General features: G+C 39.6%; 1 protein-coding gene across 1 annotated transcript in view; it reads left to right on the forward strand.

Annotated features, from left to right (window-relative positions):
* The first annotated feature begins 5,334 nt into the window (after positions 1 to 5,334).
* Positions 5,335 to 27,809, forward strand: part of FRK (fyn related Src family tyrosine kinase) — a 53,076-nt gene continuing 30,601 nt past the window's right edge. The window contains exons 1-2 of the mRNA XM_074580912.1: positions 5,335 to 5,842; positions 27,622 to 27,743. Of these exons, the coding sequence (XP_074437013.1) occupies positions 5,412 to 5,842; positions 27,622 to 27,743 (553 nt within the window). The 5' untranslated portion in view covers positions 5,335 to 5,411. The remainder of the gene's footprint in view (positions 5,843 to 27,621; positions 27,744 to 27,809) is intronic.

A 27,809-nucleotide genomic window follows, 5' to 3' on the forward strand; every position in this document is an offset into this window, starting at 1 on the left:
GTGTGCTGTATATCATTTAGAATAATGTACGATAAAATGAATAATAATGGATGAGGCCTGGTCCCATTGCAGATAATGGCAAAACTCACATTAAATTTAAGCAGAGCAAGATCTGATTGTTTGAACAAATAGAGAAAGTCTCTATTCTGTCACCCCTTGACAGAGCTTTATTCCTCTGTGTTCATTTGTTGTCAGACGTAGCCGGTTTTAGGCCCCAATTCAGTTAACAAATAAGCAACCCTCATCACTGAAGCACTTGAAAATGTACTTTTAATGCTTTCCAGAGTAGAGATGGATTACTGGATCAGCCTTATGAAAATAAATAGCCAGAGATTTTCTCATTACAAAAGCAAAAGATTTAAGGTTGGAGAATGCCGAATCAAATATAACTCTATGTCTTTATGGATTTATGGTTCAAGGTAATATACAAAACCAGGAATGTGATTAATCAATAAGAGTAAACAATTTTGTCAAGAGTAAAATTACACACATAATTTGTTTTCATTGAAAAGAATGGCAATTTGCAAATTACAGAAACAAAATGGAAGTGCTGATTAAAAGGATTATGAAAAAGCTACAAAGTGGTGGTAATGTGTTCCATTCTTTCCATGTGCAAATGGAAAGAAATATAGCTGGAAAGACAGCTGTAATAAAAAAATCACTGTGCTTCATTTCAATTTGGTACTTTAAAGAAACAATGCAACTTTAAAATGTTTAATAATTTAAATTATTTCCCAAGCACAGATTTAGAGCAGTAGGCATTTGTTTTTCTTCTACTTTCTTTACAGATCATATTATTTGAATACTTTGCTGGAACATTTGACTTGCTTTATCATAATGCATTAAGATGTTTTTCTAAGCAAGGTATATTACATCAAATATTTAAATTAGCATATATTAATGCAGCAGTATAACTACTGACTTAAAAAAGATTATATAATATAGAAAGTGATGCTACAGGCAGCAGTTTCATACATTATTTAATTACGATTCTTGTATTTTGTCTCTTAATTTCTCATTTTCCCACATGGAGTTTTTTCCTGCTTACAAAATACGAAACAATTGCAGAGGAAAATGTTTGTTTCTGTTGTGATCTCATCTTATTATTAAGAAAAAAACATTCTCTTCTTCAATTTCCAGTTTGAACTGACTCATATTTCTTAACAAAACTCTGAGTGGATATTGCCTTGGAATATTCTTTTTTCCCCAGCAGAGTACTGTTCTGACTGTAATTCTTCTCTGCATGGCATAGGGGAATTGGGGAATTGTTTCAAACATCATGTATCATCAGTACCAAAGCCTGATGCTCAGTGATGTTCACTCTCTGTTCTCTGAAATATGGTGCTGCATATTTATGAGGTGCAGGAGGGTTCATTTTTTCCAAAACTCTAAGGTTTTATGTAATTATACCAATAGTACTGTACAGAGCACATACAAATCAATAAAAATAGGAAATATCTGTAATGAAAACTCAAACAAAATCGTTTTCGAAAGCATGGAATGCAAATAAAAATTCTATCAAAACAAGATTTTTGAAATATTATGGATTCAAATCTTATCTGTACTTATTTAATACGACTCGGTCTGATACCTTAATTCATGCAGAGCAGTACCTCATTCCAAGAGCACTTCAATTAATATCAGTGTTGCAGATTAGGTTTGCACTAGGCTTACTAAAACATATCATATTAACACATTATTTTTCTGTCCATTCAGGCGACTAAAAGAAATATGTTTCACCACCATGTTTAAACATGATTGTTTTGTAGAATAAGCAAGGCCTAAAGAATATTGACTTTAAGTTAATTAGAATTTGATTTAATGGATTTAGAGGACTGCAAATTAATCCTTTAAGCAGGAGTAAGGCTCCTTGCAAGAGTCTTACTTATATAGGACTTCGTAAGCAACATTTGAATACAAAAAAGTAACTTCAGATATTTGTCATCCTCAAACTTATAGCATCAATAGGGACATTTTTCTTTAAGGAACAAGGAAATCTACTTTAAAAACAATGGGGAATTACATAGTTTGAAGGGGAAAGTACTACTTGATTGAATAGATTTGTTTCTTTTTTTGAAAACTATGTGTATATGATCCTGTCAGACACAGATGGTAAATGATCCATCTTTGTTTTAAGGTGTTGCATATTTCAAGAAACTACTTTCAGTATTAATGACTTTTAAAAATAATATAGTGACCAGAATACTAAATTTCAGTATCTATACTGTAAATGTGCCATTCTGGTCATAATAAATTCATCTTTCTTGCTAGATATATTGCTGGCTGTAAGAATAAGGTGAGGCTCTTGTGTCCTTTTCAAAGAATTTTTGCTAATAAAATTAATCAATATATCTGATTAAGTCTTTCACAGTCACTTTACATCCAGTAGCTTATTTATTTGGACAATTTCTGGTTTGACTCTCAGCCTCCAAAACAAATTAAGTAAAGTTACAGAAGGCCAGTGAGCAATACAGATCTGTTTGGCCTCCTTTTGCAAAAAGAAACCGCAGTGGGATGCGAGGCAAAAGAAGTAAATTAGGCCCAGAAATAGGTGCTGCAAATATTATCCTGTTGAATTATATGTAACAGCAGTGCAGAGGACTCAGACAATAGTTTATATTGAAAAGCCCCTGAATATACATGATTATCCTCATTTGTTCCAAACTGTGAGCATGAAAATTAGGATTATGGGATTTATCAGATTTTATTTTTTTCTGTAAAACCGGCAAGAACATTTTTATTACATGTTCATTTTTTTTCTTGCCTGTGATAAAATTATATAGTCTCTAAAACATAAAAGTACTGCTTTATTTTCAGGAATGCAGAGAATCCTCGATAAAGTCACCAGGATGGGAATAAAACACTTGCTGTGGCCACCACAGCTACGGCCATGGTCCTGCCCCACATGGCCTTGGGAGTTCTCAGCAGCCCCACTCCTCTCTCTTTTTGAGGAGAGTTTTGAATCAGACTAAAGAATCTCATGGCTGTTTGTTAAACTCTACTTGTCTCATAAATAGAATTGATCCTGAAGAGTTGGTTGAGAGGAAAGTAATCTGATTTACAGTTATTGATCCCTTCCAGCAAAAGTCTTTCTCATCCTGTAAAGCCAAGCAGGGGCAAATATTGGGAGAGACAATGAATTTAATGCCTGGGTTTATTTGATGTAGGATATTCATACACACAGATGTTTGTAGGCTTAAGCCCCATTCTAGCTACAGTTATAAATATTTATCTGAGCGGTGTCAGTGAAAGCAATGTGATTTCTAATGTGTATATATATATTGGTACCTGAGTGTAAAGATGGGTCTTGATCCTGAAAAGAGCTGGGCATGAGATTGGCTCTGTACGACGTAAGTGGCTCCATTTTCTTGATTAAACTGTATTGTGCAGCAAATGCGTATGAAAATCTTTGCCAGATTAATGCCCAAGTTGACAGATCCATGAAACATTACAGGAAAAGATAATTAAATATACAAACTGAAAAAAACCCATATTATTTAATACTTCTTTTCTAATATTCTCTGGTTTCAGTAAATGTAGATAATTTTTTAAACAAGGCTAATGAAGATAGTTTCTTTTTCAACACAGGCCTTTCTCAACTTTGGATATTGTCCACCAGACCGAAGAAAAGTAAATATCTTTTGGATATTTGTGTTCTTATTGATCTGGGTAGGGATTGATAATTGCTGTGGGGAAAAATCATCTCCAGCGGTGCTTCAGAAACTAAATATGATTTTCATAATCTGCAAAATCAGTGTGCTATTTTTTTTATCAGACCCCAAAGGTTCACTACAGATTGTGAGATTTAATGATTGCTTAATGTGTATGGTACTTTCTCCATTATGCAGTTTCTTTTGGAGCATTGCAGAAGAGGAGTGAGTAAGCAGTTCCTCATCCCTCTTCAATGGAGATGCGCCTGATAGTGATCACCTTTCATTGGAGACTTCTTTCTGTCATCCCACAGTCCCTATTCCATCAGTAGGCTTCTGCCTGTGCCTGGTCTCCTTATTCAGAGGATTGACTGAAAGACATGATGAAAACAAGCGGCGTTGTTTTCTAAGTTATTTAGTTGGGTTCTAGTAAAGTAAAGCAACAGAACCCAGCAACTCTAAATGGAGCTGAGACACATGTGTGACTGGCTTAGGAAAACAGCAGTTATTCCTGACAAAACAAGATAATAAATATAATAAATACAGGAGCCAGTTTTCTTGATCACTGGGAAGCTATAGATCTCTGTGTGGGTTTTGTTTGGTATCTTATCTGTAAGAGTTTGCCTCTTACTGAAATGCCACCTCATGGGGCAGACAGATTATCTATCCCCTGTGCTTCCTGCTACTGCTCCAGGCATTACGTGTCCCCCAGGCTGTGGTGGTTTCCAGATGTTATAAAGCTCGGGCTGCACTGCTGGGATGTGGCACGCACCGCTCCAGGCTGCTTTGCCACAGCAGTGTCCAGACACCCGTGCTTGGTCTGTATGCCAGTTATAGATGCTTTAGAAATGGGAATATACTGGTCAACTTAATTTCATTAGCTTACTTGGTGACTGGAAGACAGCTGTTATTTTTATATGTGATTAGTATAATTATCCGACCACTTATAGCAATTTTTTAGCTAGTGCCTTTGTTTCCTTAAAATGCAGAATAAGGAATGCATTAAAATCTATTACTGTGTAACTGTGAGCCACACATATATATTTTTTTATTATTTTTCCTTGTAAGAAGGACTGGTTTGAAGGGCGGGCACTCAGCAGGGGAAAGCACCCGGGTGTGAGGGAGAGCAGAAGCTGCAGGTGTGCTCCAGGTGAGGGCGTCTGCTGGCCTCAGGTGAGCAAAGGCTTCCCACCGTGAACTGAAACCTGCGCAAACCAGGAAACAAAAAGAAATATTCAAGCTGTCCACGTTGGAGACTGCTAAGGAAACTGGCACGTCAGCTTGGTTAATCATTACCAAGACAAACTTTACAGATGTTCACTGCTCATCACATGACAGGACCCCATCTGAGATAAGAAAACACCCATCCCAAGCTATAAGAGATGAGAAGCCTCCCCTGCTTCGGTGTTTTGACTTCATCATTTTGCTGTGGGAGAAGAGGCTCCACACTCCCCTGTTGTTCCCGGAACGCAGCCCAGCCCAGCCCAGCTGTTGTGTTGCTTTCCTGTTCCGAAGAGGAAGTGAGAAATTCCCTCCACGTGTTCTCCTGCACTTGGATACTCAGGTTTGACTCCAGGAGTTGCCTGTAACGAGCTCTCAGTGGGGCTTGGAGAGGAGCTGTGCTGGGAGTTGTTTCATTTTGTGCCAAAGGAGGAGGGGGAGAAGAAATCCTGCAAAAAGCTAAAATGTTGATGATGCAAAAATTTGTCTAAGGGAAAACCTAAAGAAAAGCAGAAGCAGAGGAAGGCACAAGGAAACAGGATGGGAAACTTTTGTCAGAAGCACTGTGCCTTTTTGGAGCCCTTTGTCAAGTGCTTATTCTCGGGGAGAGACGGTGAGCAGGATGAGAAAGTCGGACAAGTCTTTGCCAACCCTGCTGCGGTAAGGTATGACTTCCAGCCAGGACAGAAAGACAGAGAGAAGAAGATAAAAGAGAAACCTTTACCTCCACTGCCTGAGCAGCATCTGGTGAATATTTGCAAATTTGTGGCACTCTTTGACTACAAGGCTCGCACTGAGGAGGACTTGAGCTTCCGAGCTGGGGATAAGCTTGAAGTGCTGAATGCATCCCACGAGGGCTGGTGGTACGCTAGGCTCCTCCTGCCAACGGGGTCAGTCTGTCCTGGCCGCAAGCTCCAGGGCTACATCCCTGCCAACTACATAGCTGCTGACCAGAGCATTGAAGCTGAGCCGTGAGTAACCCACAAAACACACACTGCAGTCTCTTTTCAGTTAGCATAAATGGGTTTGGGTAGTAGTACCCTGCCACACTCAAGCTCCAGTGGTCCTACCAGTCATAGTGCTAGTTGGTGCGTGCAAGGAAAAGACACTATGGTCACAAGAAAATCAATTGCAAAAGGCAGCGTCTTGAGGGTTTTGGTTTTGGTTTAAATCAGTTCCCTCCCTGATATACCCTAATCACCTGTTTAAGAAGCGTCTGGGAATATCACGTTGGTTACCACTGTGATGGTTTGTTATTTTCATTTGTATAACAGTAAGCGTGTGTCAGATGCTTCCCAGAGAGTGAAAAGATATGACCCCTGCCCCAAACAGCGTTCAGCCTAACCAGCTGCAGTTATAAATTAATCAGAGTTTCAGAAAGCTAACTTTACATCTTCTTAAAAATGATGGATGAGTCTCGAACAGATAAGTTTGTTTATGGTTTCCTCTACATTATTTGTTTCTTCTTTGGAAGCAAATCTCTACTCTCAGGACAAACTTAACTGGAGTAAGTACTGAGAAGGGCAAAAGAGTGGATACAGCAACAGAATACAAATGGAATTTGTTAAACTTTCACAGAGTTTAATTATGCAGCCCGTGTTTTTCTACCCCTTCAAAACATGTCCAATCTTATTTAATATTCTGAACTAAAGCAGAAATCACACAAAATCAGTTACTTGTCTCCCTAGTGAGGATGAGTAAGGTCTGAGTCAGCCTCGGATGCGGAGTTACTTATGTGTGTTGCAGTTAGAGGCAGCGTTTGCTGAAATAGGTCTGACTGCAGTTCCAGAGGTATGTTTTGACCAAAATTATCACTGTGGAAAGAGAGAGCAGGAATGGTATTCATTATTAGTCTCAGAATTAATGATGACTTTAGAGGGATGATGTTGCAGCTTTTTAGTTAAATCTCATTTGGACCTGAAACATCATCTCCGATCTGATTTGCCCACCGTACTGCCAAGGGCTAGGAAAATTGGCTCAGATATGATTATGCCAGTCTTTTATCAGCTGTAGGATTTGTGCTAGATGCATCTTAGGGCAACTGTAAGATTCCTCTCTAACCCGAAGACCTTAATTTCCAGAGTCTGACCAGCTGTTTCTGTTTCTGTATTCAGGCAGACAACCCTTTCAATGGTCATGTTCAAAAGAATTCTTCCAATTGCAGAAATTAATCTGCAGGGAAGGCATTTTCTGAACCACTAGAGAAATGGTGGTAGGCTCTAATTCAACTCAGCTTGGCCTTTGCTCTCTTTCAAGAACTAGTTTTATTACAAGTCATTGCAAGTCATCTAAGATTTCTGCTTGCTGTTAATACTTTGAAAGTAATTTTGCTCAGTTATACAACAAAGTCTCAGCTCTTAAGGTCCCTTTTATCTTTCTATGCCTTCAGCATCAAATACGGAGTTAACTTTGCCAAAGTGCACTGTTGCATAACCCCTGTTTTTTCTTGTTACAGAATCAATTTTATTTTACTTTTTATATACCTTTCTTCCTTTGTTAATAAAGACCAAGTTTTGGCAAAAGATTTTTCTTTATAGATTGGTAACAGAAGAGGAAATGGAGAGATTTTACAGCTCAGATGAAGTCATTCCTCCAAAATGTTTGACAAGTTTTTAGTTTCGTACTAAAACTTACCTGGCTAAACATGTTGTCTTTCCTCAGATTTTCCTTCTATGTCAGGTGGCTATGTCAGATAGAGACCTTCAAAAAAGTACGTACTTAAGGTTGTCGTCAGGCCACACAGATATCCTGTTGTATAACAACAGATTAACTCAGGTTGCAAAGGACCTCTGAAGGACATTTGAACCAGTGATCCCAACCCTAACATGGCCAAGATAAAGTTATACCCATTTGCTTAGGGCCATTTCCCATTAAGCTTTTCACCCTCATGGTGAGGATTTTTTTCCCTTGTATCCAATTGGAATATTCCTTGCTACAGTCTCTGCCAAGACTTCCCTTTCACCATCTTTCAATTTTAATTTTAATTAGTACTCTTCTTTGGTGTTGGCCAATTGCTCATGGCCATGATATAGACATTTCAGGAAATAGGAAAAGTTTTTATTGCATCCTTCCATCACTTACACCAGTACTTCACATTCTGGAACTGACAAAGAATGGAAGACTTACAATCTCTACTACATGTTCACCTGCTAAAATGCATATATACCACGCATTTGCAGTGTGTTGTTTATGCTTTGCCAGGCACAGCTCACCAACAGCCTTTGAACTAATTGAAGGGACATTCCCTAGCACCAGCTAGCTTCTGTGTGTCTACAGAGACAGTGGGAATTTTAGCTTATTTCTGGACTGGTCTCCATCTTATTAAATCAAGAGAAGCTGTCTAAGCTGTTCTGGGAAACAGATTTGATTCATGGTATGACTCTTAGGCAGCTTGGGAAGAAAATCAAACTGCCCATATTCTTTAGCAGCTGATTTCAGTGTGATTCTACATATATTTTTTTAAAAAAAATTACATTCATATGCATGCATGGATACTCCATAAATTCACTTAAATAAAGGGACAGAGGGACATGAAATATTCTATACGTCATGGAATGACTTAGAGGTGACAGGGACACTGTAAGTTTAGCCAATATATGCTTGAAAGATGCATGCAGAGCAGTCAAATTTCTTTTGCTAATTATTTCAGTTTTGCCTGTAGCCTTCAAGATTATTAACAACAAAATATATCTGGGCCTTTTTTTATCAACATTTTGACGTGGTCTGTATTGCTGAACCAGTTAGAGTTCGGGAAGTCCACCTGGATCTGTGTTGTCTGTTCTGGCAGATGATAATGCCATGTAATTGCTTGCTCTCTACAAGTGCTGCAGCAGACCATTTTGTCTCCTCGCTGAAGTGTCTCTGAAATTTTTCACGGCGAAGGGCTTTTTTGAACTGTTCCTTCGTAAGAAAGAGAATGAAGTAAAGTAAGAAGGAAAATGAGAAACTTTTCTTCCTTGTCCTCATTTAGATAACCGTTTTCCTTATTGCAAGTCTCTTTGACTCCATCCAATATGACTGAGGTAGTGCTGATAAGGGGGATCAATAACTGGATGAAAGGGCAGAAAGGATATGCAATATCTCCAGTCTGGGGAAAACAAAAATTAAATACTATTTATAACAAAGGGAATTTTTGTGTATCCTTGGCTATCAGAATGTTTAAGCAGAACTGAGAAAGAATGGAATTTCTTTACTGTGTTACTTTCCTCAGACCAAAGTTTATTGGTAGAAATTGTACGCTAAAATTGAAGAGAGACTTTTTTTATATTATATTTTATTAACATAGTTATATTTATATTATATAATACAAGTAACTTATACCAACAGTCAAATACTTTGCATTTCTGCATGATATCTCAAAAAAGGTTTCTCTTGCTTCCTTCATTTGGCTTGAGTGATGCCTTCCAGTGTGAATGACTTGGATGAAATCAGTAACATTCTGTGTGAATAGAAGGGGAAAAAATGGTAAATCCATGGCTTGGTTTCTGCCTGCTGCGGCAGCGTAGTCTAAATGTGTACTGCAAAAGATTAAATATGTTGAAGAAATGCACACTTGCTACCATGTTGGCTGTTTTGGACAGACAGAGGAAACAAGGCCCTTCATTTTTATATTTACCAGTAAAGCATCTTCTTATTGCTGATCTTTTCTAGCACCTGCAGTACTCCTTGTGTAATAACAACCTGTCAGGGTGGAGGGATTGTGAAGGGATTGTCCCCAGTGTCTCTGGAGGCAGGTGTGTGCTCCTGGCCCATCCTGGGACAAGGGTGGGACAAGGCAGCCGGGGAGGGGAACAATTTGTCTAGCAAACTGTAGTTGTGCAGTGAACTTTCACTTCATGAGGAAATAAATCTGTTGCTGTAAAAATGTTATTTTACTTAATATCTGACCAAAAGCAGATGCAGACTACCATAATGATAAATTAGCAACTGTAAGAGCACTTGGTGCTTTTCTTCTCTCTGCATCACAGGCAGCAGTCAAAACCATGAGTCAGACCAATTTTTCATTTCTAAGGAAGTTTGAACGAGGTTGTATCTGCTGCATCCCATGCCTTTGGAATGCTCTTCTTTCTGGGTTTAGACACATAACATGTAGGAAAAGGAAAGCAAAGAATGCATAATTTAGCTTGCATATCCAGCAAAGGATGATCAGAAAGAACAATTCCACTAACGCCAAAATCTGAATTGAAAGATACAAATTTCCTTGGCCAGGAGTGTGACCTTCCTGTCTCTGTGCTCTTTCTGTGTCTGTTATTCTGCGCTATAAACAGGAACCATAGTAACGCATTCACCTGCCCTTATTTTATTACTGCCTGTTGTTTTAACTAAACAAGGAAGCCACATAGTGTAAATTGTTATGGACAACAAATACAGCCCAGCTGTACAATTAATTTTAATGAAGCAAACATTAAAAAATAAATCCTCACTGTTGGAGTGACATGAATTCTTTTTTTCTAGAGGAAAGGTGGAGTGTAGTTAAAGGGGGCTCTCGCCTGCCATCCTGATGGGCCTCTTGGCTGTTCATTGAAAGTCAACTTCATTCCATATGTTCATGCCAACATTATTGACACAAGGCTGCTGTGCTGAGGGAAGTAAATCCACACAAATTCCTAGCAGATTAGGTCAAGGAAGATCACAGCAATTACTTTTAACTTTTGCCAGTTTCAGAAACATTCCTTATTTCAGAGAGATTTCTTATGTAGGTATTTCCCAGCTGGTGGAAACCGAGCCCCAGACCTAATCAATGAAACCTCACCAGTCAATTCCACAATGAGCTTTTTAAACAACCCTTTGAAAGCAGAAGTGACTTGTAGGTTATTTTTGTCAATCTCCATAATTCCTTCACCTTCTGTGACCTGACTCAGCTTTAACTATTTCATACATTGACTGAATCTGAGTTACTGTACATGAACAATAAAGCCTTCCCTGGGCTGACCTGTTTCAGACTTGCTGCAAAGTCAGGCTTATGGGGTTTCTTTGGTTCATGTGGGTCATTTTCCAAAGTGGTATTTAAAGCCAAAATGTCTAGAGACTCTTTTTAAAGCGAAACCTTAGATTCTGCTGAACACCTCAGAAAACTGAATGTAATCTGCTGTGGTTTCTGTGCACTCTCACTCTATCTCATAATTCCTGTCTATTACAGTACAAACTCCTTAGGACACCACCAGAATCATCAGTAACCCTTGTACCAAAGTGAACTTGTAAAAGCTGTTCATTGCTGACACGACTACACAAAGTAATAGCAGTTTGTTCTCACATTCTTGGAACCTGATACGTTAAATACGAAAGCTATTCTCCTACAGGTTTTGGTGGAAAAGGTTTCTTTATCCCCAAAATACTTATTTATTATAAATCATTGAAATGGCTGTATGTGAACTCATTTGAAATTCCATCTTTTCTTTCATTGGATATGCTTTATGTGTGTGCTTTTGTGTGTGCATGCATGTGTACACACACACACAGAGCATAGAGGATTTATGACTGATACTTTTAAGACCACGTAAAACAGCCCTGTGAGACAAGGTGTGTATTGCAAAGGCAGAAGATCACGCTTTTGATGTTTTTTGAGCTTGTGTTCATAGCATCTAAAGTACCCAAAGTTTGGAACTGCCATGTGGGTTTTGGAGTGCCTCTCTTGAACTGAAATGATTGAATACTACAAAAAGACTACGAATTTAATCACTTAACTTCTTTAGTTGTCGTTGAGCATTCCAGTGCTGTCTTCAAGGACGTCTCAAACTTTGTCTTCATTTCTGCTCATTTCCTTAAATATGCAAAGATACACTGAACACAAAAGGAGATGGTTCACAGAACTGTGAAATGTCAGATTTTTTCAAGTGCCAGCAGTGTTTACACATCCACGTGTATACCCAGGTCCAGAAAATGTGTGTCTCTGCTCTGAAAGGTGGAAGGAATTATGGCATTGTAGATGAGCAGTTCACGCAAACTTGTCTAATTTAGGTCACCTATTTTCTGGCAATGTGGTTTTCTAAATATACAACATTGTCTATTCAAATTCTGAAAAAGGAAGAATTCCAACCTTGTCTTTATTTGAAATTACTGTGTTCGTTATACATTATAGTCATTACATACTAGTTTCCATTACCCTGTTGTGAAAGATTTGACAATTAATCATATGAAGGCCAGAAACAATATAGTTAAAACCTGCAAACATAGCCAGTTAGCTTTTCTTACAGCACTGTGAAACCCAGGTGGCCTTTACAGTGCCTTTTAGAAAAACAAAGACCATATACTGGTTGGAATAATTCAATAGTGCTGTCTGATGTTTTTTCTTCAGACTCAGTAGGAATAAGCGCTGTGCGTGCTAGCCTAGATTAGTTGGTTCTGAGCAATGTTGTTGGCAAAAACATTCACCAGGTATTGTACAATGGTTACTGTTTCCTCAATAGTTTTCTTTGATGGCTCTCTGCGCAGCACAATACAGAGCTGTGCAGAGCTGAGTGATTTCTGAGCAGATTTAGAACTGAAAAATAGTAACCAACAGATCAGCCGGGCTAAGAAGTACTAAAGCTGGGCTGATTTTAAACAAACTGGGTCAGGTATCTCTGTGAAGAACTATTTTGTAACATGTAAAAACCACCGTTGGTTATAGAAGACTTTCGGGCTTTCTTTGTGTAGGATCATATCTGTACTGAAGAGACTAAGTCCTAAAAATATAAGAGATGCCCTAAGAGGTCAAACCAATGGCTCCTCTAGCCCCATTATTCTGTTTCAGAAAGGATTTTATGAAAAGTGCATGGGCCCATACACTTTCTTTGATCTTGTCCCTTTGTACTTCACCAGAGGCTGGAATTGTTGTATAAGCAGTGTCAGAGGGTGCATCGCTGCTATGTCTAATTACAGACCTATTGTCAAGTCTGTTTAGCAAAATCATAGGTGCTGACACTGCACAATTCTTTATGTCTGTAGGCAAAGACCAAGCTATTGGGAAAAAACATAAACCGAAACCCACAAAAAACCCTCTCATCTCTGCAAAAAGTTTTATATTCTTAAACAAGTGTTTGGGTATTTTTCCCGGATTGGTGATTCCTTAGTCATAAGTGACTAAAAAAACCCCACACTCAAAATAAAAAGGCACTAACGGAAATATTAGCATTGCACAGGTCCCTGTGAAATTCAGGTACCCACCCCTTCTTTACAGAGCACACCTGTCTGCCCCATCTGCCCTAATGCCCCGAGTCAGCTGAGGCTGCAGACATCAGTGACTTTACCCTCACAGATTTACCCATCAATTCATTTTGCTTCCTATCAAAGATGCAGAACTAAACCCAGGATATGTCCTGTTATTATCATGTGCATTAACTTGCATAAATACAGGCTGGGCAGATAATGGATTGAGAGCAGCCCTGAGGAGAATGACTTGGGGGTGTTGGTGGATGAGAAGCTCAACACAACCCAGCAATGTGCACTCGCAGCCCAGAAAGCCAACTGTATCCTCGTCCGCATCAAAAGAAGCGCAGCCAGCAGGTGGAGGGAGGTGATTCTGCCCCTTTACTCCACTCTTGTGAGACCCCACCTGCCATACTGCATCCAAGGGCCCCCAACATAATAAGGACACAGACCTGTTGGAGTGAGTCCAGAGGAGGGCCACAAAGATGATCAGAGGGCTGGAGCACCTCTCCTGTGAAGAAGCCTCCCTCCGGCTGAGAGTTGGGGTTGTTCAGCCTGGAGAAGAGAAGGCTCCGGGGAGACCTTACAGCAGCCTGCCAGAATTTGAAGGGCACCTAAAAGAAAGCTGGAGAGGGACTTTTTACAAGGGCGTGTAGTGGTGGGATGAGGGGTAATGGCTTCAAACTGGAAGATGGTAGATTTAGATTGGATATCAGGAAGAAATTCTTTACTGTGGGGGTGGTGAGGCACTGGAACAGGTTGCCCAGGGAGGTTGTGGCTGCCCCATCCCTGGAAGTGTTCAAGGCCAGGCTGGATGGGGCTTTGAGCAGCCTGGTCTAGTGGATGTCCCTGTGCATGGCAGGGGAGTTGGAATGAGATGATTTTTAAGGTCCCTTCTAACCCAAATCGTTCCATGATTCTATGATCTTCCTTTTAAGACTACTGATCTTTTCAGTTAGTGGAAGTCTCTGTAAGGGTATATGGAAGGAGTCTTCACGCCTATAAGGGTATGTGGTGAAAGGAGCCATATACAAGAACGTGCAGAGGCAAACCTGAAGGACACGTGAGAAGGGAGGTGGTGATGAGGACAAGCTTGCTCAGTCATGCTCACTGATAAGGGTATGCAGGGTGAGGGAATGTTTCTTTTTCAGGAAGATTATCTGAGGACCTTGCCAGTAAGGAAAAGGAGGGAGACAAACACACAGAGGCACCAGACCTGACTGATTAATGTCAACAAAGACGATAATCAGAAATAATCCTGGTCAGCTGCACTAATTGATGGGCTATCGAGAAATGACGGGCAAACTTGGACTTTGCAACTGGTAAGGATGCAAATCTGGGGTTCAGGATGTTGGGAGTGTGTGTGTCTGTGGGGCTATGTCAAATGGTGAAACAAGGTTTAGGGAAAAGGGATCAGGGAGGAAGAAAGAAGGGGTAGACAGAAAGGGGTATAAAAGGTGCTGTTCATGTGTAAAATGGGGCCAGTCAGTACATTTGTCTGGCTGATCCCTGTGCCTGGTCACCACACTGTGTCCTGTCTTCTCATTAAATCCTTTCTTGACTACCTCTCTGTGTAACCTCACCCTCTGTCCCACGTGTGAGTGCTGTAAGGACGAAGTGCCAGCTACTGGGGGGACTGGTGTGACTGGGTACTGGGCCAGCAACTGGAGGCAGAGGCGGGGTGTGGGTGCCCGTGGCCTGTGGTGTCAGCTGCTGGAGCGAGTGGGGTCTCAGTGCCAGCTGCTGGAGTGGGTGGTGGTCACGGCCACCAGCCACTGGGGTGTGGCGTGAAACCAGCTGCTGGGGGGACCGGTATGCATGGGGCGAGCATGGGTAAGAGGGACTGGGATAAGGGCAGGGTTGTTGGATGGAGAGACAGGCCGCGCTGGTATTTGGAGGGGGGATCCACAAATGTGTATGTGTTTGTGAATCCAGAGTGTGTGTGTGTGTCTGTGCCATCACTGGTGACCTTCCGGCTCTGACAGCCAAAGAGGAGGGGGAGGAGGAGAGGACTGTGCTTGTGTTTTATGTGAGTCCTGTGCATGGTTGCTGTTGAAGGCAGCGCCTTGTCTGTGGCAGTCTGCGTGACCAGTCGTGTCAGTATCCTCTCTGTGTGTCTCTGAGACACATGCTCAGCTTCACCGCTGGTTGAACCTGCAAATGGGAAAGTGGCAGCCACATCCCTCAGCATGGGGCAGAGACCCTGCGTCCCTGGGCTGGGCTCCAGCAACTGAGCAGGAGGTCCCTGCGCCATGGTGGCTGGAGGAGGTGGCTGCTCCTTAATCCCCTTAGTAGTCTCCTTTACCTCTACTTCAAAAAAGAGAGTCTTGGCTTTCTGTTCGTTTTATTGTACGCTTTTCCCAAACTCCTACAGGCTTATGAATGTTTGGAAGTGTGTATATATTCTTGGCCACTGACATGGATGAATCGGTATCATTTTTATCCATAGAAAGTCACATGATGTTTTTTGCTGTTCCAGAATGACAACTTCATTAGCTTGGAAATAATATTATTAGTTTTCTGAATACGTGCAAGGAAAGAAAAGAGAAAACGAGATCTTGTTCTTATTACAGAGCTAAAGTGTTTGAAAAATCACCCAGAAACTGCATTTGATGCTGACACACCTTTCTGACAGGGTGTTGTGATCTCTTAGGAAAGAAACCATTTGTGTGGGTCTTGGACTGATAATATACACACTGATACAGAGTTCAATGTGCTCCAGCTCTACTTCTGGAAGTCAGAGGTGTCTTTAGCGTGTCACCCTTCCCATCTGTCACCCTGAAAAGGTGACCCTGAAAACTGGGAGACCATTTGTTTAAGAAATTTTTACCCATGTGGAAGAACCATTCTGTCCTTTTGCTCGGGGTCACTGTGAGGTGCCAGACTGAACAGTTCCTTTCTGAGTCCCCCCAGGGCCAGAGCACCCTGGTTGTTCTCCACTGAAAGCTGACCTGAGAGATGGCACAAGTTTGCTCAGACTGCTGGCAACAGGCTGAGGAGGTGTGTGTCCAAGTGAATGTCCAAGAGACAGCTTTGCACAAAATGGATGGGGAGATCTGCTCTGCCACCAGTGTCCTATGCAGGCAAAGGAGGCTTTTTGTTTCCAAGGTTTTCTGTATTACTTCTGTATTGAGGTGAGTTTCCCTGTGAGAAAAGAAAATAATTTCTCGGGAATGATTTTCTCAAGAAAATCAATTGAGTGCTTTTGGAAGCTGTAATGGTTTAAGTGAAGGTATGATTGAACATTTTCTTGTCCCTTTGAGTTTCCCTTAATGTTAAATCAATTGATGTTATTAGTGTTCTCTGTACCATGTTAACATTAAGGCTACCTCAAGGTTTCAACTTTGTTCCTTGGTTGTTATGAATAGCAGAGTTATTGCTACTTATAGAGTATATTATGGCAGTATATCAGTACTTTTGTTCGTGTATGTGTTAACAAATGCATACAGGTACTAGCACTGATGCAAGATTTTACAGCACTATTTGGAAAACTCTGTGCAGCAGAAATAGGGTCTGAGGAACACATTTTAATTTTTTTTTTAAAAGAGGTGATTATATGTCTATATTTCACACTCAACATCCCAAAGCAGTGCCCATTAAATCCAATGGTAGCCTTTCATCAACTCCAAAGACAAGTTGTTTTAGAACAAGTTTTAAATGCAATGAAGTACTTATACAAGTACAAAACCAATACCAGGAACAAATTTTGATGATTGACTTTATTTTCTTAAATTGGAGAAATACTAGGGACTTACGTATCTAAAGCACCACAGAAAAAGTAATATGAAATCACATTCACCTACCATTTTTTTTCTCATATAGAAGAACTTCAGAGCAGATTAATTAATGCAGCATGCAGATGACCAATATTGTGGAAAATGAATGGAAAAGTTGAAATTAATTACGCCAATAGTGAAATGAGATTTATTTATGGAGATTGCCTCAAAGGAACTCTATCAGATTGTGATTTGGTTGCTGGTTTATTATCTTTTGTTCCTATTCTGTGGTGAAACTAGTATTGGGTGAGCTGTGCTAATTTACGGAGCTTGTGTGCTTGGCCTTGTAATACTACAGGAGAAGTAGTCCCTACAGGAGTAATAGTCTCTTCCCAGTCATTACCAGCGGGGGTGCCAGAGTAGCCAAAGGTGCAATGGTTTGTCATCCTGAATCAGACTCCCAGCAAATTAATTTCCATGTTTCCAGCACAGTCAGCTGCTATTATCAACTATTAATGTAGTATTATGCACAATCCCTTACAACAGAATCACATGACAGTACAGTTATGGCCTGCTGAAATACTTACTAAAAAGGTTTATACACAACATGTCATGGATTTTTTAGACTAGTGCCCAAGTCATCTTTGTGTTTACATTTAGACAGACAGTAAATTTGTTCTAGACTGTAAGAGGAAATGCCTGCCTTTGCGGTGGGTATTATCACACTTACTCACTGTTGAATTTTACCTTATCCAAACAATCCCACACAGTTACTTACTGTAAAAGTCCCTAAAGCCATGGCAGGCCCTTTCTTGAGGGCACAGTTTATTATTTCTAACAAAACCAATGGGGTAACACAAAACAAAGATAATTCTTAGACCAAAACAGACTTCAGAGGCTTAGAGTCCTTTTTGACACCTCTGCTGCCCTCTTCTCGTGTGTTTTCATCTCCTGCAGTTTCTTCAGCTGGGCTTCCCCCATGATTTCTTAGTGTAACCTGGGGCTCCTTTTGGGTCTCAGGTATACACAAAGTCAGTGTGCCTGGGTAGGTGGGAGTTTCACGCGTGTGCTATGGTTACACTGCAGTCATTGGGATTGTGTGGAGTAAGCTACTGTACTGTTACTGTACTGTATCAGTGTTAGAATCGAGTTTTCAGTGAGTACTAAAATTAAAACCACTTTCTTTAAAGACACTATGCAATATAAGTGTGGCAAATCTGGTTCTTGAGTCTACAAGTACAAAGATTTTTTTTTCTGGCAATAACCTGCAATTTCCCATCTTGCTAAAAAGACATGGTAGCAAAGGTTCTGCTTAATTTTAGTGGTAGCTCATGTAGTTCAGTCCCAAAAGGATTACCTTTGTTGTAACTGTGATATGTGTGTTCTCCAAATTACTATGCAGATTGTGTATTCCAGCAAAATAGTAACAAGAGTATGTTAGAGACATAGGTTTAAATCGCATTATTTTAACTGAAGATCCCCTGTTTCGTGGATGAATGTATTACTTGTGTCCTAGTGCTCATGGTCATGATCGAGTAAGTATGGGAAGAGGGAAAGGAAAAATGGCTCCCTTTTCCTGAAAGATAGATGCAGTGATGTTTCTGAAGAGTCCTTCATTTTAGTTTTGTATCAAATCAAAATATTTAACATGGGCTGAAAAAAAATGAAGGGATTTGCTTGGTTGTATTTTATTTTCAGATAACTTAATCCTTTCTGAACAAAATTGAAAGAAAAAATTGCTTATATTTTGATGGAAACTCCATTTGAAAGCAGAAATAAAAAAACATTTAAATTTGAAAAATTTTCACATTGAATACCTTCACAAGTTAAGCTATAAAATGTTTAGAAAATATATGGAGAAGTATAACTTAATTTTCTTTTCCTTTTTTTTGCTTCTATGTCTCTTTCTTTATCACCTCTTACATTCTGCCATCTCACGAATAAAACTCTCTCAAGTCTAACATAAATTTAGTATTTATGGAAAAATGCCAACCAATCAGCTGTAATCCGTTGACAAGAACATTAGCAAAATGTTATCCAAAAGCCAAGAGCAAAATGGGACCTGTTATTTTCCAAAACTGTGTATTTCACATTCTAATGGTTATTTAAAGAAAAGTCACGCTGTTGATCTCGAAATGTGGAAAATACAGTGGAACTCAGAGTGTGTTGCTACAGACAGACTGTCACTTTGAAACATACAGGCAGACTTCTACATACCTACATAACATAAACTAATGCTGCTCTGTCATTTCGATAGATCTCTGCTGCTTACATAGTGTAGGAATGAGACTAGTTTTTCACAACTATTCACGTGTTCTCTGTTTTGCCCCGTGGAAAGAAACCTAGACTTATTCTATTCTGCATTTCACTGGGGAAAGACTCAAAAGCTCTGGGTCCCACACACAGCGCATACGGACAGTCTTCGTTTTAGTTTGTGGTAAGTTATTCAACAACAAGGATCTGAGCAATACCCATGACTCAGATCTTGACGTATGAAGCAAATGCATTGTGGTTGCAAAAGGTGAAGTGTGCTAACCTATATAACCCTCCCTGAAAACCTGAATTTTTAGTTTCCCTTGGAGGAAACCAGTTTCTGATTATGGTAAATAAGTAATCAGAACTGAGCTGTGTCACTATATGTATACATTTTAAATGATTTTTTTGTTTCAAATACTGCTCGAGTCAGGTACTTTCTGCAGTGTGTTAAGATTTTAACTGATCGTAACTGATTGTCTGACTCACTGGCTGCTGATGGTACTTTGGTGAGTAAGGTTTAGAGCCGTACATTTAGTGGCGACCTTGAGTCAATAAATATATGACGAAAATGAGCGTTGAAGTATTCTCTTGGCAAGTACAAAAGCGAGTGGTGTGATGAACTAAGAATGGGAAAGGGAAAAGATCTGCAGAGAGCAATCCTTACAGTGGGAGTTAGTCTGCGAAATGAGTTCAAGAGATAGTCTGTGAAATTGTTTCCCCAAGTGGGACTGAAATCGCTGCCAAAGACACATGCCCTGCGGGAGCAGGATAAGCTGCAAACCAGCGTTTGCTGAGCAGGTGCTGCAGCTCAGGCAGCAGCAGGTTATAGCCCTTGGGCAATAAATGCAGTCCTCAGTTTTGCCTTGTCTTTATTTTCTTTTCATTGTTGCCTGTTTGCTTTGACTTTCTCCCTTCTCTCCCCCCATCTGCTTGATAATATTCTACGGTCCTATCTGCTTTGAATTTTTACTTTCCTGTTTTCTCCCTCCCTCCTGCAGTGTCTTATGCATTCTGTTATCATTAACTTTAAATTCCTTCCTCTTAAATTTTGTCCTTGTCCCATTCATCCGTCAGTATCTGAAAATAAATGAGATAGACAGCATTAAAAACAACCCCAGGCACGCCTGTAGAAGGAAGTATGGAGGAAGGGGTCTGTTTCCAAAGCACCTGGAACATGATCTTATGTTTTCCAGCCTGTTTTTGCAGCGGAGAAACATCACAGAAAGGGACTAAGGTAGTAAGGCATTATTAGAAGCATTTTCTCATGCTTATAGAATAGCCCTAGAGTAATCCTGGACCTTTCACTGTTTAGATTCTTGTGCCGTATCTGGGAAGGCTTGTGGTTTTGAAAATGTTCGTGAAAGGAATCGAGTTTTCATCCTCAAGGCTTTATTATTTTTTTTTTTCCCCAAAGCTGTTGTCGGATTCACTGTAGACTATAAAGGGAAAATTGAAGCAGCCAGTGCTCATCTCCCACGCTCTCCTTCACGCGTGCAGTTCATCATTTGTAAAGCACATCTGTTTCTTAACTGTGTTATATCTGGAAGGCTTTCATCTTTGCAGTGATATTTCCTAATTTCTTGAAATGTCAGCTCTTGGAGAAATGATATTACTTCATTAGTCTTATAATTAAGGCAGACTAATATTTTCTATCATAAGAGCTTGTTTAGTTGCTTATAATTTCTCCAGGCTTTACCGTATTGGATGTGAATTTTCCAGGGTTGATACCAGTCATAGGCTGCCTCTTTTTCTCCCCGAAAGCATAAAAAGTGGCTCAGAACAATACAAAAAATCCTTTGCGGATGTACTTTGGAGGAAGGGCTTGCTATTTTGCAGGGGAGATTGCTATATTAAAAATGTGTGCTTTTTTGCTATCTGAGAAAAATTAGCTTCAAACTAACCAAGCCTATGAAAATAAAATTGCACTTTATATGTGGTAACTGAACAGAGTCATTAGAATATGACAGCTGCATTCTATGTTTTTGATATTTGGGGAAAACCCAGCAAGTGCTTGGAGCCTTCCCCTCAGCGCAGCGAGGACGTGCTGGTGGTGCCCTTGGTAAACTTCTGTCACTGCTTCTGCGCTGATGTTTACCCACAGCAGACTGCAAACCTGGCATGGATTAAAAGCTGGCTCAGCAGCCCTCTTTGTCCCGCATGGATGACGGCAGCGAAGAGTGGCGCAGGCAAGCCTGTTCAGGTTTCCATGTGCTGAGTAAGGGCAGCGATCACAGGATGGTCATATGATGAAAGCAACTGAGTAAGACCCTGGAGGGTCTCTCTCTCGCTCACTCTCTTTAGCTTTCCATGCATCTCTCCTTGTCTTCTGTGACACAGAAGCTAGCAGCTATTGCTCTCTGAATAAACTACTACATACTGTGCGATGCTACATTCCCTGAAAGGCAGGCCCTAGACATTTCAAATTGGACACCCAAAATTAGTAGAAAATGCTTATAATAATGCCTTACTACCTTAGTCCCTTTCTGTGATGTTTCTCCACTGCAAAAAATATTGTACAAGCAAAAGTGCCACAAAAAGAAATTAATGAATGTTTGTGAAGCATTTGGATGTTATAGTCATGAACACTATAATAGAAGCTGCTAGGAAATCAGCCATTAATGTAATTTTATGACTTGTATTGAGAGCAGAGACTAAACAATGTGCAGTAAATAAACTCCATTTACTCAATGACAAAACAAAATAGAGGCTAACTATTCAGTGAGCAGCATTCATATTAACACTGTAGGAAGCAGGAGATGTAGCCATGTAATTAGAGATTCTATCATACTGGATTTTCCTGAAAATGGCTGAGTGGATGCCATGAAAGCAATATTAATATTGCCATCTCCTAGCTTTGGGGGTTCTTGACTTTGCAGCTACAGCTTTCGGTGACTGTAGGTTTTGAGGCATTTAAAATGTAAGATTTATATACTGTTGAAGCTTTTCTTTATTTGTTTTAGCTATTGCACAAGCTTTCTGCATTGCAGAAGAAACTGGGATATATTTGGTTCGCATATATATACAGTATCTATTTTTCTTTGTCCTCACCTTTGCTCTAATTGCAGTAATTCTTTGCTCTTCTTAGTCTGGAAAATCTTCTATTTTCCTCATAGTTTAGCAGTACAGACACAGCTAACACAATCCAGTTAATCTACTGGAGGGCCAGCTAATCTGTTTGTCATCATAATTTCTTCCATAATTGAGAGTTCTGGTTGGGAACTACAGGAATTGCAACAAATCCTCCCAGCTGCTGAGATTTAGCAGTCTCATGAGATTTACCCTAACATGAAAGGCTAAATCCCACTTGCAAGAACCTAGAAAAAATGAGAAGTGAGATGCCCTCATGCCACAAAGTGCTGATCCAAGATAGGATCATGATATCCATTGTAATGTCTTCATTGTTTTTGAAAATAAATTTCATGTGTCTGATTTCCTGCTATTTCTTCTGTTATGCCTCCACGCTCTTTGAACTACTTTGGTATGTAGTCCTTCTCAGCAATTTTTCTTTCTTTTCTTCCCCCCTCATTCCTATTGTAATGATCACGGTTTTTATATCTGGCTATACCTTACTGCTGACTCAGCTTTCAGTATTTTCCCTTTTAGTTGGGTGTTCACAAACTTCAGAGCATGTCACGGACCTCTGCCTTTAGTCTTATTTTACTTGCAGTGTCCTGCAACTTGAATGAGAAACTGAAATAATCCCCCTTCATCCCAGCTACAGCCAGTTATTAAAGCAGACTCAGTCATTTCAGATATGACGTTGTGGAGGTAATTCTGACTTTGCTCCTGTACATATTAAATCTAAGTAAGGGCAGAGGATAAAACCAGATATACAGTTAGCATTAGGGTTTGGTTTAGTTTTAGGGTGAAGAGGGTGACAAACCTATCGTAATGGTAGGACACAGGGTAATGGCCTCAAATTGAAAGAGTGTAGATTTAGATTGGATATCAGGAAGAAACTCTTTACTGTGAGGGTAAAAGTCGAGTCTACAGAAAAGTCGAGTCTACAGAAAGACATGTCTGCCAAGAAGTGTTTTGTCTAGCCCATGACTCGGGGACTTTGGCTAAGGCTCAGCATACGCCTTGCTTTAGAGCTAGGAGGTAGTGTGTTTGGGACTTAGGAGAGACTGAGCATAAAGCTACAGTGGAAGAGGGAAGCAGGGGACTGTATAAGGAATGGCAGGCCAACAAAAACATGTTTCCCCTATGAGCTTTTTCATCTGGACCATGGCTGGGAATCCTTTTGTTTGGGTTTAATTCTGGGTGTTGGGTAGAGTTAATTTCAGGAGAGAAACAGATCCTGTAGTTCCCAGATTAGTTGAGATCGTCTGTTAAATCTTCAATGTCTATCTCAAATGAGTGCATTGCACTGATGACAGTGACATGATCAGAAGGGGTATTACAGTCACGCGAGGGAATTGAATGTAAGGGAAGAATACACATTTTGCATACTCTTTTTTGGATGGGCATATTTGTGGGGTTTTTTTTGCTTTTCCACTGGGGTTTTATCTTCTTCTAGGCATGTTGCCAAGCACTGGAAACCCTGCCAGCGGTATAGCATTGCAGAACTTTGCCTCTCTATCTTTCTTTGCTTTAGTGATTCTGTCAGAGGCTATGCAGCATGCAATACCCTTAGCCCATGTTACCCTTCCTCTCTTCCACCTTCCAGATTAAAAGCTCCTGCCATATCTTCCTGCTATAAGAAAAAAAATTCAGAAGTAGAACTATTTTTGTTTTAGTGGATTTTTATGTAGCAAAGCACAGGGAGACACAAAGCAGAGACAGGTAAACGGGGCCTTGACATTTAGACAGAAATCAGGAATGCATTGCAACCTGGAGGACAGAGGACTTCTGAGCAAAGGCAGTGATGGAGACAAGTGAAACCATCAACTTCTGTTGAGCTTGTGACTCCATCCTGATTCAAATTGGGCTGAATGGGGAGGCAGGGGTGAGCATAGGTGACATGATCTCGGTTTCTTAAAAAATTTGCCCTTCAAGAATAACCACCAGCATTTATGTTGATAAAGGTACAAACTTTCCTTTGCTGGAAGAAAAGGATCAAAGGATAGGAGTAGAAGGGTCAGCAATGATACTGCCACAGTTCGGGAACATCCCGTGATAAAGCCTGCTCTGATACGTGTGTCCATCAGCTGTTGAGTCTGTGGTCAAAAACGTGCCAGTGGAACTGATGACCAGTAGAGATGGGATCACTCTGAATAACCACAACAAACCCTACTGGTACTCTAGTATTGGGCATCATCTGTGCCACATAAGAACAGTGTTTGTTACGAATCTGCATGAAGGTCATCTTTTCTGTCCCCAAAGTCCTCCTGTATATGGTGGCCAGAAGTGACCTGGAAGTAGTGTGGAATTTTTAATGAAGGGATTCCTGAGAGCTATGAATGATGTTGGAATCAAGGGATTTTGAGGAAGCTGCTAGAAACAATCCCCAAAAAGCAGATCTGTTTCTCCACACTGAAAAGGGAGAAAGAGTGGGGTGTTGGATGCAGTGCTGGCCAAGAAAGCATGTTCCTGGTCTCACTGACAGAAGAGTCCTACTGCTGTGCTAACCAGACAGCTCCTGCTAGAAATGGAAATTTATGCCCAAATCTGAGTGCACTCGTCTGTGCCATACCTGGTAATCTGCTGATCCTGCATGGATAATTGTGACCCAAAGTGGTCTGGCTGTGAGCTGAAGCTCATAGTGAAATTGTGTATGAGCTGCTAATTCAACCTTCTCCTGGACTCTCTGGTGCCAATATAGCACAATGAAGTCAGAGAAAGTGCCAGTTAAGTAACTTGTGCAATGGATGGTGTTTTAGTCCTGTTTTTCCAAGTGTTCTGTTTCAAAACCTCCATCTAACGTTGAGCTATAAAACCCAAATAGATTTACTAAAAACTGGGTATTGTTTTGGTTTGACCTTCCTATCCCGCAGAACAACATCTCATGGTGAGCAATTACTTTGATTCATTATTACTCTTTAGAGTACTTTTTCCTCTGAAATACACACTTTTGGATGAAGTAAAATATTAAGCCTTTTGAAGCTGGAAATTCAAATAAACCTTCACGCTTTATAAAAGGAATTTAGACTTCCATTTATAATGGAAATGGTACTGTAAATTCAGATGTGCTTTTGACAAAAAAAGTGAATAAGAAATTAAATTGTTTGCTTTGAGGTTAAGGCGTTATTTTGTCACAACCCGTATTGCTTTTGGTACTGTATGATTATTATTGCAAACTCAATGACTTTGAACTAAGAATCCCATATTCAAATGCTATTAAAAGTAATTTTCATTATATTTTTCTGAAATGTTTTAATCAGATCATATAAAGTCAGGCAAATGAGGTAATATACACTATGTGTCCATGTTTCATTTTCCATAATAACTGCTTCAGTTACACTTACCTTGTCATATACTGTTGCTCTATCGTATTTTGCAAATCAGGATCTTTTCAACTGCTAAATTTATCTGGAGTCAGAAACTACATATTCCATATCCTCCATATAAACCTTAGCAGTAAATTCATATTGACTTAAATGCAGCTTTTCCAACCTAAGAAAAATAGACATAGAATTTGAAATATTTTGAAGTCAAAGGAACAGATACATATGCCTAAATACGATATACATTTATGTTGGGTTTTTTCCAAAACCATATTCTGTATTGTAGATGTGTTCTTACATACACAAGTGTAATACTGGTTTAAATTGTATCTCCCAAATAAGCCAACTATTTACTCTTGTTGCATACATTGTATTGTTGCTCATTTTTTCAGCTTTAGCAATATGAGCTACTAGCAATATATGTACAAATACTGGCTCATGTAAAGACTATACTTTTGATTATCCGGAACATAACATTCAATCTTGCTAATTGGAAGCTCTTTTGGATTTGGTACAAAATGAAATCCTTCTGAAAGGAGACACAAAATTAAACACCTTTTATATACTCTTATGAGAATCAGTCACTTTGGACATTACTAAGTGATATCTTATAATTCAAGGAGAAAAATATCAGTTAATTTTTTTCTCAGATCATGTAGTTTATTAGTTTTCAGATGTTATTCTCAGAGCAGTTGTATTTAGAAATTTCAGAAACGTTCTTACTCAGTTTCTAGGGTAGACAAATTTTCTTTGGGACTTGAATAGAGTTGAACTTGTACTCTGTCCTCTCATTCCTTTGATGAGAACCTCAGTCAAGGAGTTGAACATTTATTGATTACTTAGTTTTCTACAGTCTAATTAATGAATTAATTTAATTAATTAGTTGAATTAATTAGCCTGTTTGACTAATTAAAATTATTACTAACAAATTCCAGCTTTCTAATGAGATTCCTTTCCTTGCCAAATAAGTATTATTTTATCCAACTCATCTTCAAGTCAGAGGACAGGAATGCAGTCCAGAATATCTGGATTTCATTTTCTTTTGTTAATAAAGCATATTCAATGTAGGTCAGTGGTGTCTGCATTTGCCTCTTTTTATTTTCTCTTTATTCATACAAACTCATATTTCATTCCTCATGTTTGCTCAGCCAAGGTGTCACCCAATGTTCTCATTTATTTCCTCCATTTCTTCTGTTGATTTCAAGCCTTACAGGTACTAAAGCAGTTTGTTGATGACTCCTTCTGTACTTTTCCCTCGTAATTGACAGATCAAGTAGTTAGCTGAATAGGCAATCTGCTTGTTGTGCAATACCACAAGTGATTTATCTTAAAAGTTTGCATAATAGGTTTAGCTGTGATTAATTTAAAGGGAGTTCTATGAGGAAATGGCATATTTCTGATAACTATTTATCATCATTTGCTTCAAATGAGGGGTGGAGCTAATCTTGGAAAGAGCCTTGTATGTTTGTTGGATGGAAGCTGAATGCCGCCCCAGCTGAAAATGCTGACTCATCTCAGTTTTATTTGCATTTAATTTATGCTCAACACAAAGCTAAATAGTACCCTCAGAGGGGCAAACTAAAACTATTGCTTGAACAAGTCCTTGTAAGCTACAGGGTTTAGTGAGAGAGGAAAAATATGTTTTAAAAGGTGTAGATAGGAGTAGGTTGTTACAGAACAGGGGCGTTGAGATGTTTGCGGTGATTTGAGAGACATACTGGTTTTGTTCATCTAACAGCAGCAGAGCTGAAAAATTGCCAGTAACTCATTTGAGATATGACGTGGCAGTGGAATGGGGAAGGCTGCAGGGTGATTTCCCTCTTGGAATGTGAGAGCCCTTCTGCAGTTTCGGGGATCTTTCGCTTTTAGGATGTTGAGGTTTTAGCACATACCTGCACCTTTCCGTAGTTCAAGTGGCATCAATGGACTTGGCATCAATTTCTACCACAGCAGCCTTGGCAAAATTTCTTGGTGAATTTTTCCTGGGATAAGGCCAGGCTGTCACTTCTGAGTTCTCATTCCCTAGAAATCAGTAGGACTTTCCATCAGCAGTAAAATCCAGATTTCACTCAAATGTGTAAGCAATATTTTCTAGCAATAAATTTGTTGTGTAGTTCTTGTTGGCTTTTTTTCCCCATGCTATTGGAATTTAATTAGCATAGCACAGATTATCTTTTAGTAAATATGCAGCATGTTTATAAAAGCTAAATTATCTTCCTGGTATGTTTCACTGACTGGTAAAATTAATGTTTTTTATTTGTTCAGATGGTTTTTTGGCCCAGTCAAACGAGCAGATGCCGAGAGACAACTGTCATACCCTGGAAACCAGGCAGGAGCCTTCCTAATTCGAGAAAGCGAAAGTCTAAAAGGCAAATACGCACTTTCAGGTATATTCTAGTTTTTCAAGCAATGTTTTAAAAATTTCTCAGGTGATCGAGACTTTTTCACTTTTG

This window comes from Larus michahellis, chromosome 3, assembly GCF_964199755.1.
Source record: "Larus michahellis chromosome 3, bLarMic1.1, whole genome shotgun sequence".
Classification (NCBI taxonomy): domain Eukaryota; kingdom Metazoa; phylum Chordata; class Aves; order Charadriiformes; family Laridae; genus Larus; species Larus michahellis.